Source organism: Leguminivora glycinivorella, chromosome Z (assembly GCF_023078275.1).
Source record: "Leguminivora glycinivorella isolate SPB_JAAS2020 chromosome Z, LegGlyc_1.1, whole genome shotgun sequence".
Classification (NCBI taxonomy): domain Eukaryota; kingdom Metazoa; phylum Arthropoda; class Insecta; order Lepidoptera; family Tortricidae; genus Leguminivora; species Leguminivora glycinivorella.
In genome coordinates, this window is record NC_062998.1 from 33,034,196 (window position 1) to 33,055,744 (window position 21,549).

The 21,549-nt window shown below is 39.4% G+C and overlaps 1 protein-coding gene across 2 annotated transcripts; it reads right to left on the bottom strand.

Annotated features, from left to right (window-relative positions):
• Nucleotides 1-522: 522 nt before the first annotated feature.
• LOC125241027 (ADP-ribosylation factor-like protein 5B) lies at nt 523-18,483 on the bottom strand. 2 transcript variants are annotated; one of them, XR_007178707.1, is made up of 6 exons: nt 17,974-18,483; nt 17,591-17,799; nt 8,407-8,532; nt 5,629-5,738; nt 2,282-2,829; nt 523-2,066 (listed from the first exon to the last, which is right to left on the bottom strand). XR_007178707.1 is itself a non-coding variant. In XM_048149301.1 (5 exons), exons 1-5 carry the CDS (start codon nt 18,017-18,019, stop codon nt 2,781-2,783), a joined length of 540 nt encoding a protein of 179 aa, XP_048005258.1. In that variant the 5' UTR covers nt 18,020-18,483; the 3' UTR covers nt 523-2,780. The 2 variants fall into 2 exon arrangements, 1 of the variants encoding a protein (XP_048005258.1); XM_048149301.1 differs by having other exon boundaries at nt 523-2,829.
• Between the last annotated feature and the right edge of the window lie 3,066 nt (nt 18,484-21,549).

Below are 21,549 nucleotides of genomic sequence, written 5' to 3' on the forward strand. Positions count from 1 at the left end.
CGCGCTTAACACATTCCCCGCCCGCTCCTCGCACCCCAAACACTGGTGACTCGTATCGCGAACCAAATATACAAGACTGCCACTCTATAGGAGGTTCTCTGTGTAGATTCCGGATCTAAACGTGTTCATGTAAGATCCATCAACTGTCAAGAGTATCAAGACATGATATTTTATTATTTACAGTAGTTTCCTCTAAATATATAAAAAGAGGCTACAAAGTTAACTGGGGGTTCGAATCCCGCGGGATATAGTAGGTACTGGGAACTTTAATTCATTTGCGGATGAACACTGAGCCATTGAATAAATGTCTCCATAATGTCAAAAATCAATGCATAATTGTTTTTTACGTTCTTCAGTATCAGGAATAAGAACCATGTGTAATAATAATAATTTCAGTATGAATAAACCTGTTAAAAAGCATATTATAAGCTTTAGGTTCGGATATGTAGCAGTCAAGCAATCAAATAATGATACTCGTATCATTAGCATAATAATTATGTTCGTAGAAGAAAAAAATGAATATCCCAAATTAAATTTTATTTGGTATTTATACATTCCGATATTAAGAATAATTGACTGTTGTCGACCACGGCAACTCTCAGCTTCGTTATTGTCGCAGGAGTTCTTGTACTGTTTTCATGAGTTTAGTGCACTACCGGTAATTTTCCCTGATTCCCTGTTTGTCAGATAGTCAGTTACGTAATATTATTAGTTAATATTTTTTTAATTTACTGACGATTTAAAATTGACTAATCAAATGTTTTCATGGCATTGGTGAATTGAGGAAAATGGTGATTATACATATAATAGTTTCGTAACATAAAAAATTACCCTTAGTGCACACATAATATATTCTCGAATATTTTAACTGTGTATCTGTGGTTTTTCATACAAAGAGGTACAGTCACGAGCTTTAATTTGGGACCCACCCAAGGTTGAATATCGTGTAGCAAACTTTCGCTATTTAGAGCTAATATTTTAACGCTGTCAATTCCATAATGTTTACTATCGACGTTTACGTTCGTCCTTCACATTAAACTATTTTCTTGACTGACACTGACAGGAAATATGTCGAAAACCGTAATGATAGCTTTTTGCAAAGAGGTTGTCATTTCAAGAGTCGATTAGATATGACTTTTTATGATACACTAAAGTTTCGACCTTACTGCATTATGAATGTTCTAACGTTTACCGAAAATGGGTCACAAATTAAAGCTCGTGACTGTACCTTATCATCATCGAAATCGTTATTGCATAACTGTCACAATATATGAAGCAGGGATGTTGCGGATATTCGCATCCGCATCCGCACGCGCGGAACTTCCGCATCATTTTCAAAATCCGCATCCGCCTCCGCAAAAATCAATACGGAGCATTCGCATGATGCGGATGTTGAACAGGTCGGTACAGGAACGACTTAGACGCGGCCCACGTGCACGGTAAATTCACCATTGGCCAATACGAGTCTCGTTACACGTCTGTGATTCGTGGATCGCGGGTTGCGCCTATTGCAAAGTTGCAAACATCAACAGGAATCCACCCTTATTTCATAGAATTCTATGATTTTTAGTATCGTTGGCCCACCTTTATCTTAATTTCTAAGATTTTTAAATATGAAACGTTATCTTTTTGAATAAATATAACTTCTTTGATCAAATTTTGTGTTTTTAATATGCCTGAGTAAGTGCCTATCCTCACATTCGCATCCGCATCCGCATCCGCATCTGCAGATGTGGGACTTGAAAAATCCGCATCTGCATCCGCATCCGCGGATGTCAAAAAATCTGCCTCCGCAACATCCCTGATATGAAGGGAACACACGGAAAGAATGTCTAGTCACTTTGATAACATTTTCAGTTATCGCGGTTTGTCAGTAATGTTTTAGGGTTCCGTATTTAGGTTTTAAAGTGAGAAAAAAAAACTTATATTTACAAACACAATGGCAATCGAAGTTGTAACTAATAAGTCTAATAACATAATGAAGTTCATTGAAACCTCTACATTTTGAGATTAAAATCTCATAAAAAAAATATTCGACTGATTTATTTCCATGTACCCTTCATTTGCTTTACGGGTGATTCTCTGTAAGGATGTTCAACAAACAGTCCCCTGGCAATGATTTTTTAAAATATTTATTTATAAAATCAGAAATAGTTTGTATAATTTAATTAAGGCAAATGGGTTTTATTAAATTATACTAACTATTTAGGATTTCATTAATAAATATTTCAAAAAATCATTGCCAGGGGACTGTTTGTTGAACATCCTTACAGAGAATCACCCTTACACAGAACATCGGAGTAGAACTATTGATCTAGGTTTAGAAGTGAAATATAAACAGGATTATTCAACTTTGATGATTAATACAAACAAATCATAATTAAATGTAAGTTTTAAAATGTGTTATAATTATAATATACCCAGTGACGCTGGTTGAAATAACAGGCAGCTTTTCAATATAAACTTAACATATTAGCTAATTATAACGTCATAGAAATTCACTTTAAAAGTTGATTTCCATTATATCTACTTATTAGTTAGGATTTGCATGCCAGTTACGTGAGGAATCCTGTCATTTGTAGTCTTGTCACGAGCTTGACACTGGCATATTGGATAAAATCTGCGCACGTTCTGTGCCCACATTTCCCTACAGGGAGATGCATAAAAGTACAAGCTACAGAAGTTACAGAACATCTCAGTGTCAAGCTAGTGATAAGGCTACTGGTTTTAAACGTAATTTAAAAGTTAACAATATAAGTATATAACGCACCGGTGGACTATCATTTCTTTTTTATCCGACTCGCGATCCACTCGAGCCCTAAATGTAGCCTGGAACAAGAATTAATATTACAAGCTAAAATTATAAGGAAAATGGTTCTCGCCTTCACTTCAGGTGAGGTACAGTATTCTGAAGATACTTTATTGGGGTAGTCAACTCGCATAGAAAATTAAATATAAAGCGATTGGAATGTCAATCCACATGGAGCTCGCCAAGTTATTGATATTGCAAACACAGTATGAATCTGGCGGGTTCAACATTTTGGAAAACCGCCACGATACATGGCAGTTGAAAAAAACATTAAACCTTATTAGGCTGATTTACACGTTTTCACACATAGTAAGGCGGCGGAATTGAAAAAAGTCGTCTAGTTTTGAAGTTGATGTGACTGGAGAGTATACTGCTGACAAGTGGTATCGTTGTGATCGGTAGACTTTACTGAATACGAAATAATGACTTGTCGCATTCTCAGACTGTGGGGGGGTTAGCTATGACGTCACAAAGATCGCGGTCCCGGGTTTCAATTTTTTGCCAATTTGTCTAGAACCCCTTATCCAATTTTGAAAAATGAGGTGTCGATTGAAAGCGTATAACATGCTGATTAAGATTTATTATATGTGAAAAGTATAGTTTTGTTAGTTATTTTTTAATTAATAATAATGCAAAAAATACTTTTTTTTTACTCTTTTTTGATTTTTGTGACTCAAAAAGGCAATGAAAACGGCCACTTAGCTAAAAAATATGTTATATAAATCATTTAACTACATTATTAAGCTATCTGTTCCTTTTTAAATTTCTACGATCGGATAATAAATAAGCAAACTACAACCACATACCTGTAGGCGGGGAGTACCGCTTGACACGCGTTCCCATACATTCGGCGTCTACCAAATTACACCTCGCGCAAAATTCGTTTCAAGCAGATATACCTCTAATCTTATTCATCGTAACCTATCAATATTGATATCATTTGAAAGCACAATTAAAGTACTTTAAAAAACAATGTCAATCATTTTTTTTTAAATCAATAATCGCCAGTCTGTGGTGGTTACAAAGGAAAAAAGTGGGTATGCAATTTGACTGGTTTCCTAGGTTTGATACCCTAGACGAGTTTAAAAGGGGAGGTAAGGGTGACATATGGGTTTTTCTCTGGCCTAAAAGCTACACAGAGGGTCAGGGAAGAAAAAACTAGGGTTTAAGTTTAGTTTTAAGTTATTTTTCCTTTATTTGTTGATTTTATTGTGTTTAATTTTTTTGTAATTTTATCAAGGATACACGTTGGTTTCTTTTGCTAAAAGTTGCCTTTTTTATGAGAAATGTTATGAATTTTATGGCTTTTTCCGATAAAGACTAAAATTAACTTTCAAATAAGGCCACATAGTCATACTTTTACTTATATAATATTAAGGGTATGACTATGTATCAGTAGGCCACATAGTCATACTTTTACTTATATAATATTAAGGGTATGACTATGTATCAGTATGACTATGTGGCCTTATTTGAAAGTTAATTTTAGTCTCTATCGGAAAATGCCATGAAATTCATAACATTTCTCATAAAAAAGGGAATTTTCAGCAAAAGAAACCAACGTGTATCCTTGATAAAATTACAAAAAAATTAAACACAATAAAATCAACAAATAAAAGAAAAAATAACTTAAAACTAAACGTAAACCCTAGTTTTTTTCTCCCCTGACCCTCTGTATAGCTTTTAGGCCAGAGAACAACCCATATGTCACCTTTACCTCCCCTTTTAAACTCGTCTAGGGTATCAAACCTAGGAAACCAGTCAAATTGCATACCCACTTTTTTCCTTTGTAACCACCGCAGACTGGCGATTATTGATTTTAAGAAAATGATTGACATTGTTTCTTAAAGTACTTTAATTGTACTTTCAAATGATACCAATATTGATAGGTTACGATGAATAAGATTAGAGGTATATCTGCTTGAAACGAATTTTGCGCGAGGTGTAATTTGGTAGACGCCGAATGTATGGGAACGCGTGTCAAGCGGTACTCCCCGCCTACAGGTATGTGGTTGTAGTTTGCTTATTTATTATCCGATCGTAGAAATTTAAAAAGCAACAGATAGCTTAATAATGTAGTTAAATGATTTATATAACATATTTTTTAGCTAAGTGGCCGTTTTCATTGCCTTTTTGAGTCACAAAAATCAAAAAAGAGAGTAAAAAAAAAGTATTTTTTGCATTATTATTAATTAAAAAATAACTAACAAAACTATACTTTTCACATATAATAAATCTTAATCAGCATGTTATACGGTTTCAATCGACACCTCATTTTTCAAAATTGGATAAGGGGTTCTAGATAAATTGGCAAAAAATTGAAACCCGGGACCGCGATCTTTGTGACGTCATAGTTAACCCCCCCACAGTCTGAGAATGCGACAAGTCATTATTTCGTACTCAGTAAAGTCTACCGATCACAACGATACCACTTGTCAGCAGTATACTCTCCAGTCACATCAATTTTTTCCGAGACCCTCTCGCCGCTCTACTAACACGTTTTTAAGACTGCCCGAAATTCATTGTAGTAGGCAAATGATAAGCAGACGCGTTAAGTGAAACTAGCCTTACTTTTAGTCTAGACCCATGCGCAGTAATAACACCGAAGGTAAGTTACATCGATATTACACTAAGTTCTCGCGCTTTGTACACATATTTAAAGCCTTAAAGAAGACTCTTACGTGGCCACGATCAGTGCAACCTGGCCGATTCGTCGGAAAAAAAGGTAAAATAATAATATTCAATCGCGTTCGACCTGTAAGTGGCTTTAAATAAGCTATATGAGTATCCTCTTAAATTAATATCAGTAAGAAAGTTACCCTTCTCCGGTGAGCGCGCAGCACGCCTGTATGTGCCACGGGTGTTGCTTGATAGACGTCAGGTCCAGTTGCTCCGATATTTCAGCAGCGCTCATTGAGCCTTTCACGTCCTGAAAATTCAATAACACCATTTACAATTTAGCACATACCTATGGAGAATTTAGGTGACTAGAAAATACCAAGGGTGTTCAATAATCAGGGTGTTTTTTTATGTTTGACCAATTATAGTATACTTATCTACACATTGTTTTACTCAGGGTGCCAACATAGCTTGGTCATTACCTAACAACAGTGACAACATACCGAGCGACCTGCACGGGACAAGATGTACTTGCATTTTGATAAGCAAGCTGCTAGCCTGATCAAGGCAAACTAGTCGGGCCAGCAGTACTGAGCATAAACTAAATAATATTCAAGACATATTTTCCATCGGTAAAAGGGCGGAATGTTATAGTCCAAAATATTACTAATTAATCTTACTAAAAGCAAAAAAATCTGCAGTTTTTTTTTTTAAACATACCAATTCTTCACTTATAATAAGAATTTATAAGTAGTCATCTCTAACTATACATAGTATACATACAATTACATATGTTGACACTGACATCAGCAAGACGTCAGCCACACATGTCTTTCAGTTTACTTTATTTCGTATCACAAGGCCGCTAAATACCTGCCTTATCGCTACTGACTACTATATTAAATCAACTCAGAGAGAATGTTGAATATTTTTACATTTTATACTGCTTTTGTAGCACCAATGGGTGGGCAAGGACCATCTATGATCTAAAACCCACTAAACGAAATGTATCCACTTATAATTTTGGTTTGTTTTTATTGTCAATGAAGCAAAAGAATGTTCATTTTTGTAAAGAAAGTCTAGTTTCCTACAAAATCTATGGGCTCACAGTATCCTTTTTAGGGTTCCGTAGTCAACTAGGAACCCTTATAGTTTCGCCATGTCTGTCTGTCCGTCCATCCGTCCGTCTGTCCGTCCGTCCGTCCGCGGATAATCTCAGTAACCGTTAGTACTAGAAAGCTGAAATTTGGTACCAATCACGCCAACAAAGTGCAAAAATAAAAAATGGAAAAAAATGTTTTATTAGGGTACCCCAGCAATTCCCGAAAAGTTTGTACATTTGGATCAGGTCTCCGATTTTGATAAAAATTGGTAGGCTGATAGATTCCATGATGCTGAGCAAGATCCACTAGGTTTCCCAAAATGTCCTAGGTTGTTTGTATGAAACTTTCCTTTTTTGTTACCGAAAATGTATAGAAATCTGGTAACAAAAAAGGAAGGTTTCATACAAACAACCTAGGACATTTTGGGAAACCTAGTGGCTCTTGCTCAGCATCATGGACTCTATCAGCCTACCAATTTTTATCAAAATCGGAGACGTGGTCCAAATGTACAAACTATTCGGGAATTGCTCACCCCCCGTACATGTAAAGTGGGGGATGATATTTTTTTTCATTCCAACCCCAACGTGTGATATATTGTTGGATAGATATTTAAAAATGAATAAGGGCCGGTTTACTAAGATTGTTTTTTGATAATATTAATATTTTCGGAAATAATCGCTCCTAAAGGAAAAAAAGTGCGTCCCCCCTCCCTCTAACTTTTGAACCATATGTTTAAAAAATATGAAAAAAATCACAAAAGTAGAACTTTATAAAGACTTTCTAGGAAAATTGTTTTGAACTTGGTAGGTTCAGTAGTTTTTGAGAAAAATACGGAAAACTACGGAACCCTACACTGAGCGTGGCCCGACACGCTCTTGGCCGGCTTTTTTATTATTATTATTTATTAAGTATTTCAAAAAATAAATTATCCTAAATATTGTGCGCTTATTAATTATATTATTCATGGATCTGTATCTGTAGATATATCTAACGATGTACAACTTAATATATTGAACAAAATAAATATTTTTGGATAAAATAACATGCGTATTTTATATGTTTGTCCGTATCTCAGACCCGTGCTGGTTTTCAGAAGAGGCACAGATACCCTTCGAATCGGCAGTCGTTATCGAAGTTGGACCTAGATACATAAAGATTAGAACTGCTCCGAGTCAGAGGTCGATAAGTTTGCTTTCCGATCCCAGGCTTTGCTGTATTTAGATAAGATTCATTATTGGTATATCAGTAAGTCGCACTTACAAGTATTTTTTTCACATCTTGGTCTGTTTGAAACTGTACTTTGATCCTGCAGATTGACGCGGCCTTGTACTTTCATACGGCCGCGTAACTTGAACCCAGAGATGGGACAAAATTATTCATGTTGGCACAACTTGAGGTCCATTTGTGTGTGTGTGTGTGTTATTTAAGTATTATTATATCTTCATCACACTCGCACATTAAATGTATGCACGCAGACAGAGTGTCAGTTGGAAAAATCGTTCTGCCTAGCGAGTTATGAAATGTTTTTTACCATACGAGTATTTTACATCATTCCAAAATTTCCAATTTGAGAATTTCTCTATTTTCAAAATTTATTTTCTTTATTTCCTGCTACCCTAAGGTTGTCTGGTGGAGATCACTTACAGCGATAAGACCGCCTGTTGCTACTTGCTACCTATATGTTTGTTATTCTGCTATTTGTAATCTGTTATCTTTGTGGTGCAATAAAGAATATTTACTTACTTACTTTTTCACAAGTTTTTTATATTGCAAACTTGAATTCCGGCAAGCCGTCGCGATTTAACTTACTCTCGTTAGCAATATTGAACTTCCGGAACTATGTATGCTAATAATACGCTATGGTAGGTACGGCACCTGTTTGTTGGCGTAGACGAGTAGGCACGCGCGGCCGAGCTCCTCGTGCGCCAGCATGCGGTGCAGCTCCTCGCGACTGATGCCCAGGCGCTGCCGGTCCGTCGAGTCGATCACCATTATCACGAACTGTGCACAACATTCCTTTCAATATATTGCTAACACCTAGTCATCACTCAAGCAAGACGTTAGACCTGTAAAAATATTACCGCTTTGCGCGTTAAAATTGTCTTTTGTTATCTAGGTACTGCAATTGGTTTAGGGATATTATTAAGCGCACAGCAAAAAAATAATCGCCTATCAATTTATCGTCATCAATAATATACTTCTGTACATCAAATTAATTACTTCACTGCAAATAAACTAAATGATTAACAAAACTAGTAATGCAGATTATTCCAAAATACACATCAGCACGACATTACTTTTTTCCTCTAATGCAAGACAATTAAATTCCTTTAGGAACAAAAATACAACAATCTTATCAAAAATACTAATTGCGCAGCAATTTACCCGTCTTCATAGCAAATTATTCAATTCGAAGAGCATACATCCTTTTTTCTTATTTTTTAAGTATTCACGTTCAGCTAATTTAATAATTATTATAGCTACAATATCTTAATTCATTGCATTATTTCTAAGGAACAGAACTGTCACCGTCACGAAAACAAACTTTTGCTAGAAAATTGGGTTAGGTTAGGTTAGAACTGCGACCCTCACTGAAACAAACTTTTGTGAGAAAAGTGGGTTAGGTTAGGTTAGAACTGTGCCCCCCCCCCCCCCTCCCGAGGGTGCCCACCTTGCCGTGGTGGGGGGGCTTAGTAACCGTGGACTGGTCACCCACGGCGAAGCTTAAGAGGTACCCAGGGCCGGCTTGTTGCTGGGCGAGCTGGCCCGAGGAGGATGCTCCAAATGGGCTTGTAAAGCCCACTTGAGACGCATTTGGGAGGACTGCCGTGGGAGGGAAGATCCGGCAGTATGGGATGCCGCTCTGTGCCCTCCCACGGTAGCCGAGGTGGGATCGCAGGAGGAGAGGCGTGATGGTATAGCGGTACGCCACTCTCCCTACCCCCTGCGACCTTGGCGGGGCCGCTCCGCTGTAGCGGCATTGGTGGGGCCGCAAGGGAAGAGGAGTGCCGGTATTACGGTGCGCCGTTCTCCCTATCCTTTGCGGCCGACTAGGTTAGCGGTGGAACCAAAGACCATGTCCACCGCCGGGCGCCGGAACTCTTCTGGCGCCCATGGAACCTGCGGGTGATGGATCGGGAGTCCCATCACCCACCTAAACGAGGTTCCGAGCTGGAAGGCCCTCCCGTGTTCCGAGGGCCTTCAGCGGAGTAAGCTGCCTAAGCAGTCTTCGAGAAGGGCCCGCAAGGGCAACGCTGACGGGGTATCGGAGGCCTGCAACCGAGTGCCCGAAACCCCGTCCAAAGAGCGAGCGGCGGAACGCCCCAGGGGGTTTAGTCCGTGCGAGTCGGACATACCCACTGGCTTCTCCCGGGCCAGTGGGATCCATAACGGATTCCCCTGGGTCAAAAAAAAAAAAAAGGTTAGAACTGTGCCCAAGGAGGCGGCCATCGTTGAGTCTTGGGGGCAAAGTAATGGTTCAGTGGACGTTAGGGTTGAGCATGAGGTGGAACAACTCGGAGCTGCGCTGATTCGCATCTGCGACGCAGCGATGCCTAGAGCAAAACTTCTTTCGACGAAACGACGGGTGTACTAGTGGATACCAGAACTCATTGCTAGAATTCACTGCCAGAATCAATTGCGAAACGCTTGCGTGGCTGCGCGCCGTCAATACACAAGAAGTAGAAGAAGGCGCATCCGAGTTCAAGAAGAGGAAGATGCTTTTTACGAATTGTACAGGGCCGCTCGTAAAACGCTGCATAATGCTATCGCGCAGGCCAAAGAGGCCAGGGAAGCGCTCAACAGGGATCCATGGGGCAGATCGTATCGGAGCGTAAGGCAAAAGCTCCGGCCCTGCCCCCCCCCCCCCCCCCCCCCCACTGACCAGCAGTCTCGAGCCAGATCTTTTGGAACGAGTTGTCAGTGCTCTTTTCCTAGAAAGGGGCGGCTTTGTGCCACCAGCTATGGCATCTGGTTGTGCCATACCACCAGACGTGGTTAGAGAGGTACCGCCAGTCACGGAGGTCGAACTGAGTATTGCTGTCTTGAAACTCCGCTCCAAAAAGACAGCACCCGAGCCAGACGGCATACCTGGGCGAGCCCTGGTAGTCGCGCTCAGCGAGATGGAGGAAAGAGTCAGAAACCTTTTCACTGCGTGCCTAACCCAGGGGCGTTTTCCCGATAGGTGGAAAACAGGCAAGTTGGTGCTCCTTCGGAAGAACGGGCGCCCACCTGATCAGCCGTCAGCATATCGCCCCATAGTGCTGCTTGACGAGACGAGCAAGGTCTTCGAAAGTATAGTCGCCGCCCGTCTCGTTAAGAGCATGCAGCCGGGTCTGAGCGATTGCCAATATGGCTTCCGTCCGCAGCGTTCGACACTAGACGCAATTGCCCACGTAAGGGACTTCGCAGAAGAGGAGATCTCCCAGGGTGGGACTGTGATGCCTGTGTCACTAGACATTTCGAATGCATTCAATACCTTACCCTGGGAGACAATAAAGGCGGCACTCAAATATCACAATGTGTCCAATCATCTACAAAACACAGTGGCGGAATACTTTGCCGGGCGGCTTGTGGTATTCCCAACTAAATATGGCTGGGGAAGACGGAAAATGGCGTGCGGTGTTCCACAGGGCTCGGTGTTGGGGCCGCTCCTGTGGAACATTGGATACGATTGGGTCTTACGCGGGGCCACTCTGCGGGGGGTCAGCATCTCCTGCTATGCTGATGACACTCTCGTGTCGGCCCGTGGCAGAACCTACAGGGAGGCCGCCTATGTAGCCACAGCTGGGGTAGCACACGTAGTGCATAGGATTCGGGCGCTAGGTCTGGAAGTCGCACTGCACAAATCCGAGGTTCCGGTCTTCCACGGGCCTCGAAATAAACCTCCGGAGGGAGCCCAAATTACAGTGGGGGGAACTTCCATAGCCATCGGGTCGACGATGAAGTACCTGGGACTCGTTCTCGACGGTAGGTTCGAGGAACACTTCAAGCGTCTGGCCCCAAAATTGCTGGCTGCTGCCGGCGCGCTTGGGCGTATTCTCCCAAATCTGGACGGGCCAGGAGGAGCATGTAGACGACTCTATATGAGCGTGGTACGTTCAATGGCCCTCTACGGGGCGCCAATATGGGCGGACACCCTGAGATCTAAAAGTGAGGCCCTTCTGCGTCGTCCTCAACGAGCTATAGTTCTCAGGGTGGCTCGAGCGTACCGCGACAATTCGTACGCGGCAGCTAGCCTACTAGCCGGAAGCCCGCCGTGGGACCTTGAAGCCAAGGTTCAAACCGCGGTCTATTGGCGGGTGACGGCAGCAAGGAGGGAAGAGAACTGGCCTGCCCCTCAAGAAATCCAAAAGTGGAGAGAAGAAGCACGAGAAGTGCTCTTCGAGCGTTTGGAGATCCCGGGAACTAGCCGGGAACCAGAAAGAAGCGGCCGCTGTTCGGCCCGTTCTAAAAGAATGGGTGGAACGTAAGTACGGCGCACCTTCTTTCCATCTCACACAGCTCCTGACGGGGCACGGCTGCTTCGGCTGGTACCTGTGTGAGAGGGTGGGAAGGAGCCTACTACAGCGTGTCACCATTGTGATCGAAGAGCAGTGGACACGGCCCAACACACGCGCGAAGAGTGCCCTGCTTGGGATGAGCCTCGCGCTGCTCTGTTCACGGTTATAGGGGGTGATCTCTCACTGCCGGCGCTAATATGCCATATGCTTAGCAGTGAAGAGGAGTGGGAGGCAGTGACCACCTTTAGCGTCGTTGTCATGACGCAAAAGGAGGCCGCCGAAAAAGTGCGCGAGCTCAGCGCCGCAGAAGGCCAGGCAGGCGGCGATGAGTCTTCGCAGAGAGACTGATGCCGCCCTAACCGAAACTTGCGAGTGATGGACCGGGAGCTACATCACCCGCCTGAAGAGTTTCTGTGCTGGAAGGCCCTCAAGCGTTTTAAGGGTACCTTCAGCGGAGTAGGCTGCATGACCAGCCACAAGAGCCGGGCCCGCAAGGGCAACGCTGGCGGGGCAACGGTGGTCTACAACCGTGTTCCCGAAACCCCACCCAAGGCGAGCGTCGGAACACCCCAAGGGAGTCCATGGGAGTCGGACATACCCACTTGTCTTTCCCGGGCCAGTGGGATCCAGGTTAGAACTGCGACTCTCAGAGAAACAAACTTTTGTGAGATAAGTGGGTTAGATTAGGTTAGAACTTTGACCCTCACGGAAACAAACTTTTGTGAGAAAAGTGGGTTAGGTTAGGTTAGAAGTAGTCAATAAGTTTTAAGAGAAAAAAACCGCCGCCTTTGGGGTTCTGGTGAAAGCTACTTGCGAATGTTGGATTATGTAGAAATGTGTAGGTATTTTTTTAAACTGCTTTTAATGCTTTAATTATTTGATGGCAACAAAAATCAATATACGTATACCGGGGTTTGAGGAGTTTCCTCAATTCCTCATGAATCCGATTATAAGAAATAGAAGCTTGACAAAATTTGACTTGAAAAGTCAATATGCAAAATAAATGTTACTGTTCTGAAATCCATGCTGTTTTTATAAAAATACCAAAGTCACTATAAGTGTGCCATTCAGATTTGAGGAGTTCGGTTCTGACCATCATCTGCAGTTCCACTGCACCAAATGTCACTTTTCTGGACGTAAGTGCATGCTGTTCTTATAAAAATACCAAAGTCAGTATAAGCGTGCCGTTCAGATTTGAGGAGTTCCGTTCTGACCATCATCAGCAGTTCCACTGCACCAAATGTCACTGTTCCGTACGTAAATGCATGCTGTTCTTTTAAAAACACAAAAATCGCCATATGTATGCCTTGAAAGGCAGAAGAAGATCTGAAGATTTGAGGAGTTCCCTCGATTTCTCCAGGATCCCATCATCAGAACTGGGTTCTGAGAAAAATGGGACCAATCTGTATGTATATACAACCAATCAAAAAAAATTTCAAAATCGGTCCAGTAACGACGGAGATATCGAGGAACAAACATTAAGAAAAAATACAAACTAATAGAGAACCTGACCACCTTCTTTTAAGATATTTTAGGCGGCGGTTAAAAAAGCCGTTCTTTTCTGAATGCGCTTTAAATTTTTTTTTTTTTTTGCTGGACACTTTATGTTGTAATTAATAAAAAAAATGATTGCAATTAGAATAAAATGCTGTGTCATTTAGATTAAACTGCTGTATATTATGTAAAAATAGAAGCTACATTTAAAAAAAAAAGCGTTGCTAGGTATACTGTGCGTTAGTAATTATTAGCGATGCAATCATGAAAAAGCTTTACTAAAAGTTAAAATAGATGCACGCCACGAATATTATTGAAGTGTATTTAGTAATATTTTGAGTTGCAAATTTTGCTGGTCAATTAGTATTTTTGATATGAATTTGGACTATATTTGCGTAAAAAAAGTAATTTTTTTGATTTTCGTTTAAATACCACCCATTGGTTTATAAGATGTTGTGGAGAATGTTAACTACATTATGAGTATTATGACATTTTGTTTAGTTGTGGACAGTATGTACTTAGTTAATACTTTTGAAACAGGCAATAAGTTATGTAAGACTAAAGAATCAGCTCATGTTTATGGTAATATCCCAGGGCTCGATAAAATGACGTCAGAAACCTATTTTACAGGATTTGCGGTTTACGTACAGCAACGGAATAAATTATTCTAGTTCGCTTTTTAAGGTTTCGGTAAAATTAGGAAACACATACATATTTTGCATTTGGTGCCAGTTTGGCCATTTAGATTGATTTAATAGTACATTACATCAGAGGCCGGGAAAATGAGGATTTCCGGCCAAGTGGGTATATAGGATAGGATAGGGATACGAGGCCGGGAATCCGTTTTCACGCCGAGGCATGTATAGTGCTTTTCTCAAACATACAATGAAATAAAAAAAAATGCTCTAAAGGACAATATTTTATAAAAAAAAGTTACTTTGCAGGCCTAGGCCTAAAAAATAATATGAAATCCCTTTACAGTCCTCTCGAGTTGTTGCGCCCAAAAAGCGATACTTCCCAGCCCATTTTAAGGAACGTAAAGACAATATTTCATTGCATGTTTGAGAAAAATATGTTTTTCCTAATGCAACTCCCACAAATTAGACGAATATAACCGTCATATCACAATAAGCGAAAATATTACAAGCTGTAATTTGACTACCATACATACTCAAATTGACTCTTAAATACCAGCTTATACTAATATACACGTACATATTAGAAAAACTTACCTAAAATTATGGTCAAAGACAATAAATTATCAATGCTTTGCAAAACTCAACAGACAATTATAAATAATGCCAATATATATATATATACAATATATGCGGCGTAGCTTTATTTGACGTTCATATGCGCATTGTAATATGCCTACTTGAAAAATAAATATTTAATTTTTTTTTTCATTAAGAATATAATATAGCAATTGCAGTCATGTAAAAAACTACAGCATAAATGCTCATGTTCTTTGATGTTTGGTTCACTCTATGACCAGCCAGGCAACCATGGTCACGCGATAAACGATAAGACATCGGGCCGTTCCTATCGCACTTACAAATAGTGCGATAGGGATGGCCTGCTGTTTTATCATTTATCACTCGACCATAATTACTTGCCTGCCAGGTTTTATAATTTATCTTCTAAAAGCTGGGCCAAATAATAGTACATTGTGCAACAAGGGGAGGAAGTTGAATATTAGTAACGAGAGTAAGTTAAATCGCGACGGCTTGCCGGAGCGATTTAAAGACTCGAGTTTGTAATATTCATACTCCCCGAGTTACACACAATGTTTTTCATCACACTCGCAATGCAAAAAATATGTAAATAGATGTAAAAAAGTTAAATACGGTACTAGAAATTTCATTATTCCCTTGGTAGAACGATTTTTCTATAACTCACGCTCCGCCTGCGTGCAATAGCACATTTAAAGTGCGGGTGTGATGAAAATTAATATAGTAATGTAAGCCTTAGTTGTGAAAATATAAGCACCACATTTTGAATGCTGCATGGTTTTAGTATTCTTAAGGGTGTAATTTATACTTGTGAAATCGCAATGCTGGCATTGCAGTATAAATAATGCACATTTAATTTAAAGTAATTACGAATTATGTCACTAACAAAGCAGAATAGCTACATATTCATACCAAAAAATAAACGAATATAGACACTGGTATACAAATAATAAAATTACTTCGCCTGGCAAGTTGCCGCATCAAAAATGTCTATTCCAATTTTAATTACTTCCAAAGATTTTCACACATAAAAATAATGCATAATGGCTGGTTTTGTCATTTTTTCCAGAGGCAATTAATAGTCATCAAGACCATTCTAAAATCGTGTTACTTCATTTTATCACTTAGTATGGCTACCCCCTCACTCCTTCATCATATCAGCTCCATGTAACCATTATTTGCATTGTCATCTACTTCTAGTTTCATTGGAATACAGGCAGTAGGTGAAATTAAACTTACAAGAATTCACTCTGACAAACATACATACACAGGTACATAGTTACTTACATACATTGCAAGTAAATAAAAAGCTTGTAAAAATTACATTGTTGATAAAAGCTTTTGTTTCTCTGTTTTTTTTTTCCTCAGGCCTTATACTTATCCAGACTTGTACACTCCTTTTTGCTGTGTACTTAACACAGCAAAAGGGAATGTACAAGTTTCTAATGGGGTGCCAACGCTGTTTGTGACACTGTTTGAGTTGCAGGCGTCCATAGGTTACGGTGACCGCTTTACATCAGGCGCGCCGTATACTTGTTTGCCACCGACGTAGTATAAAAAAAAAAAAAAAAAAAAAAAAAAAAGACCGTTGTAGCAGCCCCAAACATAATCAAGATGCAATGTTATATTGCAGAATTCCTGTGGCCTCTGTTTATATCATCAGATCAGCTCAACACACAATATGAGATTGCCACCAGACTTATATTTTTTTTTTTTTACTTGCAGGATTTACCATGTAGATGCATACATACAAATGATGACATACAACGTCACAAGTTAAATAAAAGCTTGCAAAAAGTGCTAGACTCAAAAATTATAAAATTATGTATACTATAAAGAAATAAACACAAACTAATTTGTTTTGCAGTTTGTTAACAAGGGCAATTGCACTTATTGTATTTATTTTTTGCTGCATGTTGACTTGGAAACTAAAAACACCATGTGTATCTACATAACTACTTGGCCATAATTTGAATAGGTTGAAATATAGGAAATAGCTTTAATAAAATTACAATATAATAAAAAAACTACATTACAGGAGAACTGCACAGCACAGCTAATAGAAATAGTTTAGTAATATATCATTTTATCAAATTATGCTTGTGCAACAGCAAGCAGCTGTAAAAAGAGTTTCATCTTCTTATCTATATCAAGCTCCAAAGTCCCGAACTTAACTGAGAATGTCAATAGTCAAAATATTCTTTATTCAAATAAAGTGCTTATTGTACATGTCATTTATAATCTAGACTACGGTGGAGAAATCACTAATTAAATTAAACATGCTTTTAGGCCAAGAACTATTTTGCTTTACAACATTTTTAATTATTCTTGATACTATTACTGCCATGCTGTTTGAAAATATAATGATAGTGACATGCTCGCAAGCGCTGGTAGCCTAGCGGTAAGAGCGTGTGACTTTCGCTCCGGAGGTCGCGGGTTCGAACCCCGGCTCGCACCAATGAGTTTTTCCGAATTTAGGTGCAAAATGTCATTTGATATTTGCCAGTCGCTTTTCGGTGAAGGAAAACACCGTGAGGAAACCACCAGGAGGACTAATTCCAATAAGGTCTAGTTACTCTTCGGGTTGGAAGGTCAGATGACAGTCACTTTCGTAAAAACTAGTCATGCCAAATCTTGGGATTAGTTGTCAAAGCGGACCCCAGGCAGCGGCACCCATGAGCCATTGCAAATGCCGGGATAGCGCAAGGAGGATGATGATGAGTACCATGCTGGCAATATAATCAGGAAAACATTGGTCTTTGCAATTTAATTATCATATAAATAGCTCATATTCAATTCCAGGTTTTTTTTTACATAATTAGATATATTTACCTCGCTATTAGTGTAATATGTATTCCAAGCAGAGCGCAAGCTCTGTTGCCCGCCGAGGTCCCACATGACAAAACGCAAGTTTCTCCACACAACCTCTTCCACATTAGAGCCGATCGTGGGCCGCGTGTGGACCGCCTCGCCGAGAAGCAGCTGGTACAGGATAGTGGTCTTGCCTGCATTATCCAACCCCACTAGCACCAACTTGTGTTCTGTAATGTTTGTAAACAATTTGGTTTAATATATGGGTGTTATTGACTTAGAGAACTTAAGGTATCCTTCACAAGCTCGTTGTGGTACATAATGTGATATAGATATAATTTCGACACATTATAGAATTGTTTTGACAGATCATAAGTACAAAAGACTATATGATTAATAATTACCTTCGTTCCCGAAGAGGCTCCATATTTTAGATATCAGTAATCCCATCGCACCCTGGATGTAGCAAAAGGAGGGTGGGTTGTCTATAAACGAAAGAAATGCTACATGGAAGGTAAACTACTTGTTTCACATCTGAACCTCATCGGGTCACTTTTATCTTGTCCTTATGCTGCCTTTAATTATCTAACCTAGTGACTTATCTTACACTTGTCACAAATATTTGGAATAAAACTATTTAGACTACTTAGTTCATAGTTTTGTAGAAAAAATATGTTACAATTTACACGTCAAACACCTCTAAATTCGACATTTTGGACTAAATACAATACAAGGTGAACAAATGGGAAGGGCGCGAGTAGAAGAGAGAGGTAATATGGGGTCTATTATAAAAGTCGAATAAAAGCTGAAGTTCTCGCCAAATGTTACATTTATACATTTATTTTATGTTATTTAAATCTATCAAATATTATATTCCCTATAAGATTCGTTATAAATAATATAAAATAACATGGGGATTGAACTAATTCAACACTAGCGTGCTTTATGTGCTTAAAATAAATTATATGAGCTATGAGAATAGTCGGCCGGCTGTGAAAATTTGACGAAAATCGTAATTCGTTTAATGGAGGCCTCTCTCTATCACTACTACGCATTTTGAGTGAGAGAGGTTGACAGCGAATTTTGTTTTTCATAGTAAACCCTCTGATCAGAATAGGGGTCTACAATGTTGCCACAAAAAAAACAATTACTTGACTTCGAACTACACCAAAATCGACGCATCTGTGGTCTGTATGCACGTCTATTCATTCCTTAAATTAAAAGGCGCGATATTTAAAATGTGTAAAAAAATATCTAACACTACTTTATATCATATTAAACATCAGCACGGGTAGCATGGTTGCCTGCCTGTTAATATTTTCTCACTTACTATAAAATTATTTATATTATAAAAAAGCAAACCTCTAGCGGATGCCGCCGTGAGGCGAGAGCGCTGTGCGCGAGCCCACGACCATGAGCACGCAACCGCGTTCTCTCGATTCAATGTAAGTTGACGCTAACCTTATGAATCCGCTGAGGCTGAGAAGGATAGTAAAAGGTATCAGGCGATAAGATTCATAGGACCCTTCAATCGGCAATATTGTTCTCAGCAGTTGGTTCTCCTCCTTACCTCCTTCCTTCATACATACTTAATCAGAATCATAAAATTCATACTACACCAACTTTATTATGAATTTTCAGATTGATCTGACAGATTGTATACAATTCTTATTTTGCAGTCTTCCGAAGTCCTGTTTTCGATTGGGTGTACATCAAGCAATCCTGGTGTGGTATGGTATACGTCAGGAGTTAGTGCTAGCAATGTGCCAAATGTGCGCCAAAATTCGAGCAATGTGCTCTTTAAACTCCAGACATATTTAAGAAATTAATGATACCCGCCATTCTGACGTCACACACTGGAACCCGCCCATACATTGCTGTGTTCAAAACTCAACTTAGCAATTGTGGGTATTTTGTACTGAAATTGAAATATATGTATGACCAGGGAAGTATTGTACCTCATTGCAGCAAAATACCTTCATTATCAGTTGTCATTACGTAGTTGCATAAGTTGCATTATGTCAAAGGTCTAAGATTTCATATGTCACGTTCAGTGGTAATTAGCATCGATTATTAAATAGACTTGTTTCAAGTTATAGCAGTAATAATAACTCAAAATCCGCAATGTCTTATCTTGGGCAAGGTATGTTGATTACGTTTTACGTATTTTATATTCTAAAAACACTATTGTGTTTGTGATATTTGGATAATAGTAACTTATATTGTAATTTAATAAAAATGGTCATAATTCCGATAATGGTTAACATCATTTGATACTTTTTAGGCACGATAGCTAAAAAATTGGTCGTTATTATTATTCTTTATTCGAAAGCAAAAGATGTTGTCCGTTTTTCGAAAACGGACAAAATTTTTTGCTCTGACTATTTGATCAGGCGTTTTTACTGTAGCGAAAATGTAACTTTTTCGCACTAAAACAATGATTTAGTGCGTAATATTTTACCCTAAGGTTATTTCTATTCATTTCGACGGTTTCAGATGAGAAAAGCGATTCAATTTTACTTCAACGACGAGAATTGTGCAACACGATATTTAAAAGTAAATACAAAACCTTTATAAATACCAAAAGACAAAATAATAAATTTTTAATGCTTAAAACCAACTGTCCTGATCATCTAAAACACAAAATCATCGTAGAGGCACGTAATTTTAAGACTGAATTCAATATAAAGTGGCCAAGTGTAACAGCTATAAAAAAAAATTCTTAGAAAAAGAGAAGACATGGCTCAGCGGTGAATGCCGATTTAAACTGCATTTTTCAAAACCAGAACAACAAAAAGGAGGGAGGCCTCAAAAGGATTTTGTGGAATCCAGTGATGGCTCAAAACGCAGAAAAACAGCAGTTTTACGCAGCAGTTATTCCGCAATAATATCTGAGCACCTGATTCCAATAGGCAATTTAAGTGAAGAGGCCCAGGAAGCGAGGAATAAGGATTTTAAAAACTATCGAGAGAGATTTATTTATTTTATTTATGTATGTGTATCACTTTTTTGTGTAAAGCGCCTGCATGTTAATGCTGCATTGCAGGCAATGAACATTGCTATTTTATTTCAGCAGGCATTTATATATATATTTATTCAATCCCATATTACTCTTCAACGGCTCTGTGAATTAGTTTGTGCTTCATACATGTGGAAGCACATTGCGAGCACTAACCTTAGGAAGTACTTTCCCCCTTGAGTAGGCAGCCATTAGCTAGAACTGGAAGTGCACCCGCCAACCTGACGTCAGAATGGCGGGTATCATTAATTTCTTAAATATCTCTGGAGTTTAAAGAGCACATTGCTCGAATTTTGGCGCACATTTGGCACATTGCTAGCACTAACTCCTGACGTATACCACACCAGGATTGCTTGATGTACACTAGGGATGTAACGGAGCTCTGCTTCTGCTTCCGTTTCTGCGGAACTTCCGTTTTGTTTTACACATCCGCTTCGGTTCCGGTTCTGTTATTTTTCAAACAGAAGTTATAGCGGATGTTGAAACCTAGCGCGACGGTGGGACATGAGCGGCGTACATCAAAGACCAAAAGGTTTATACCTGTCATTCGCTCATCTCTCCGCTGCCACGTGTTGCGATACTAAATATCAATCGCTTCATTCGATTTTCGCGCCAATATTTTGTCCTGTCCACCTAGTTCTGTAGCGAGTGAACAACTATTCAGTGGTGCAGGGCTTATATCTACGATCCCCTTAGAAGCAGACTGCAGGAAGATAAAGCTGCCAAGCTTTTGTTTATTAAATACAATTTACCTACTTACCTACTTCTTTTAGAATCACTTCATTTAATTTAAAAATTTAATTGTGTGCAATTACACATAAGTATAACTTTAACTGGTTAGTTTTGGATTGTATTATACCTAACGGGTAACTTTTCTTTCCGTTTCTAAAACCTTTTACGGCATAAAAAACCGCCGGCCAAGAGCGTGTCGGGCCACGCTCAGTGTAGGGTTCCGTAGTTT

Bases quoted from the DNA above. Each gene is read 5' to 3' on its own strand.
- LOC125241027 (XM_048149301.1), bottom strand. From the start codon at position 18,019: ATGGGATTACTGATATCTAAAATATGGAGCCTCTTCGGGAACGAAG. The intron at 17,800-17,973 runs GTAATTATTAAT...CAAACATTACAG, and splicing joins GAGCCTCTTCGGGAACGAAG to AACACAAGTTGGTGCTAGTG. The intron at 2,830-5,628 runs GTAACTTTCTTA...TTCTTGTTCCAG, and splicing joins TGCGCGCTCACCGGAGAAGG to GCTACATTTAGGGCTCGAGT.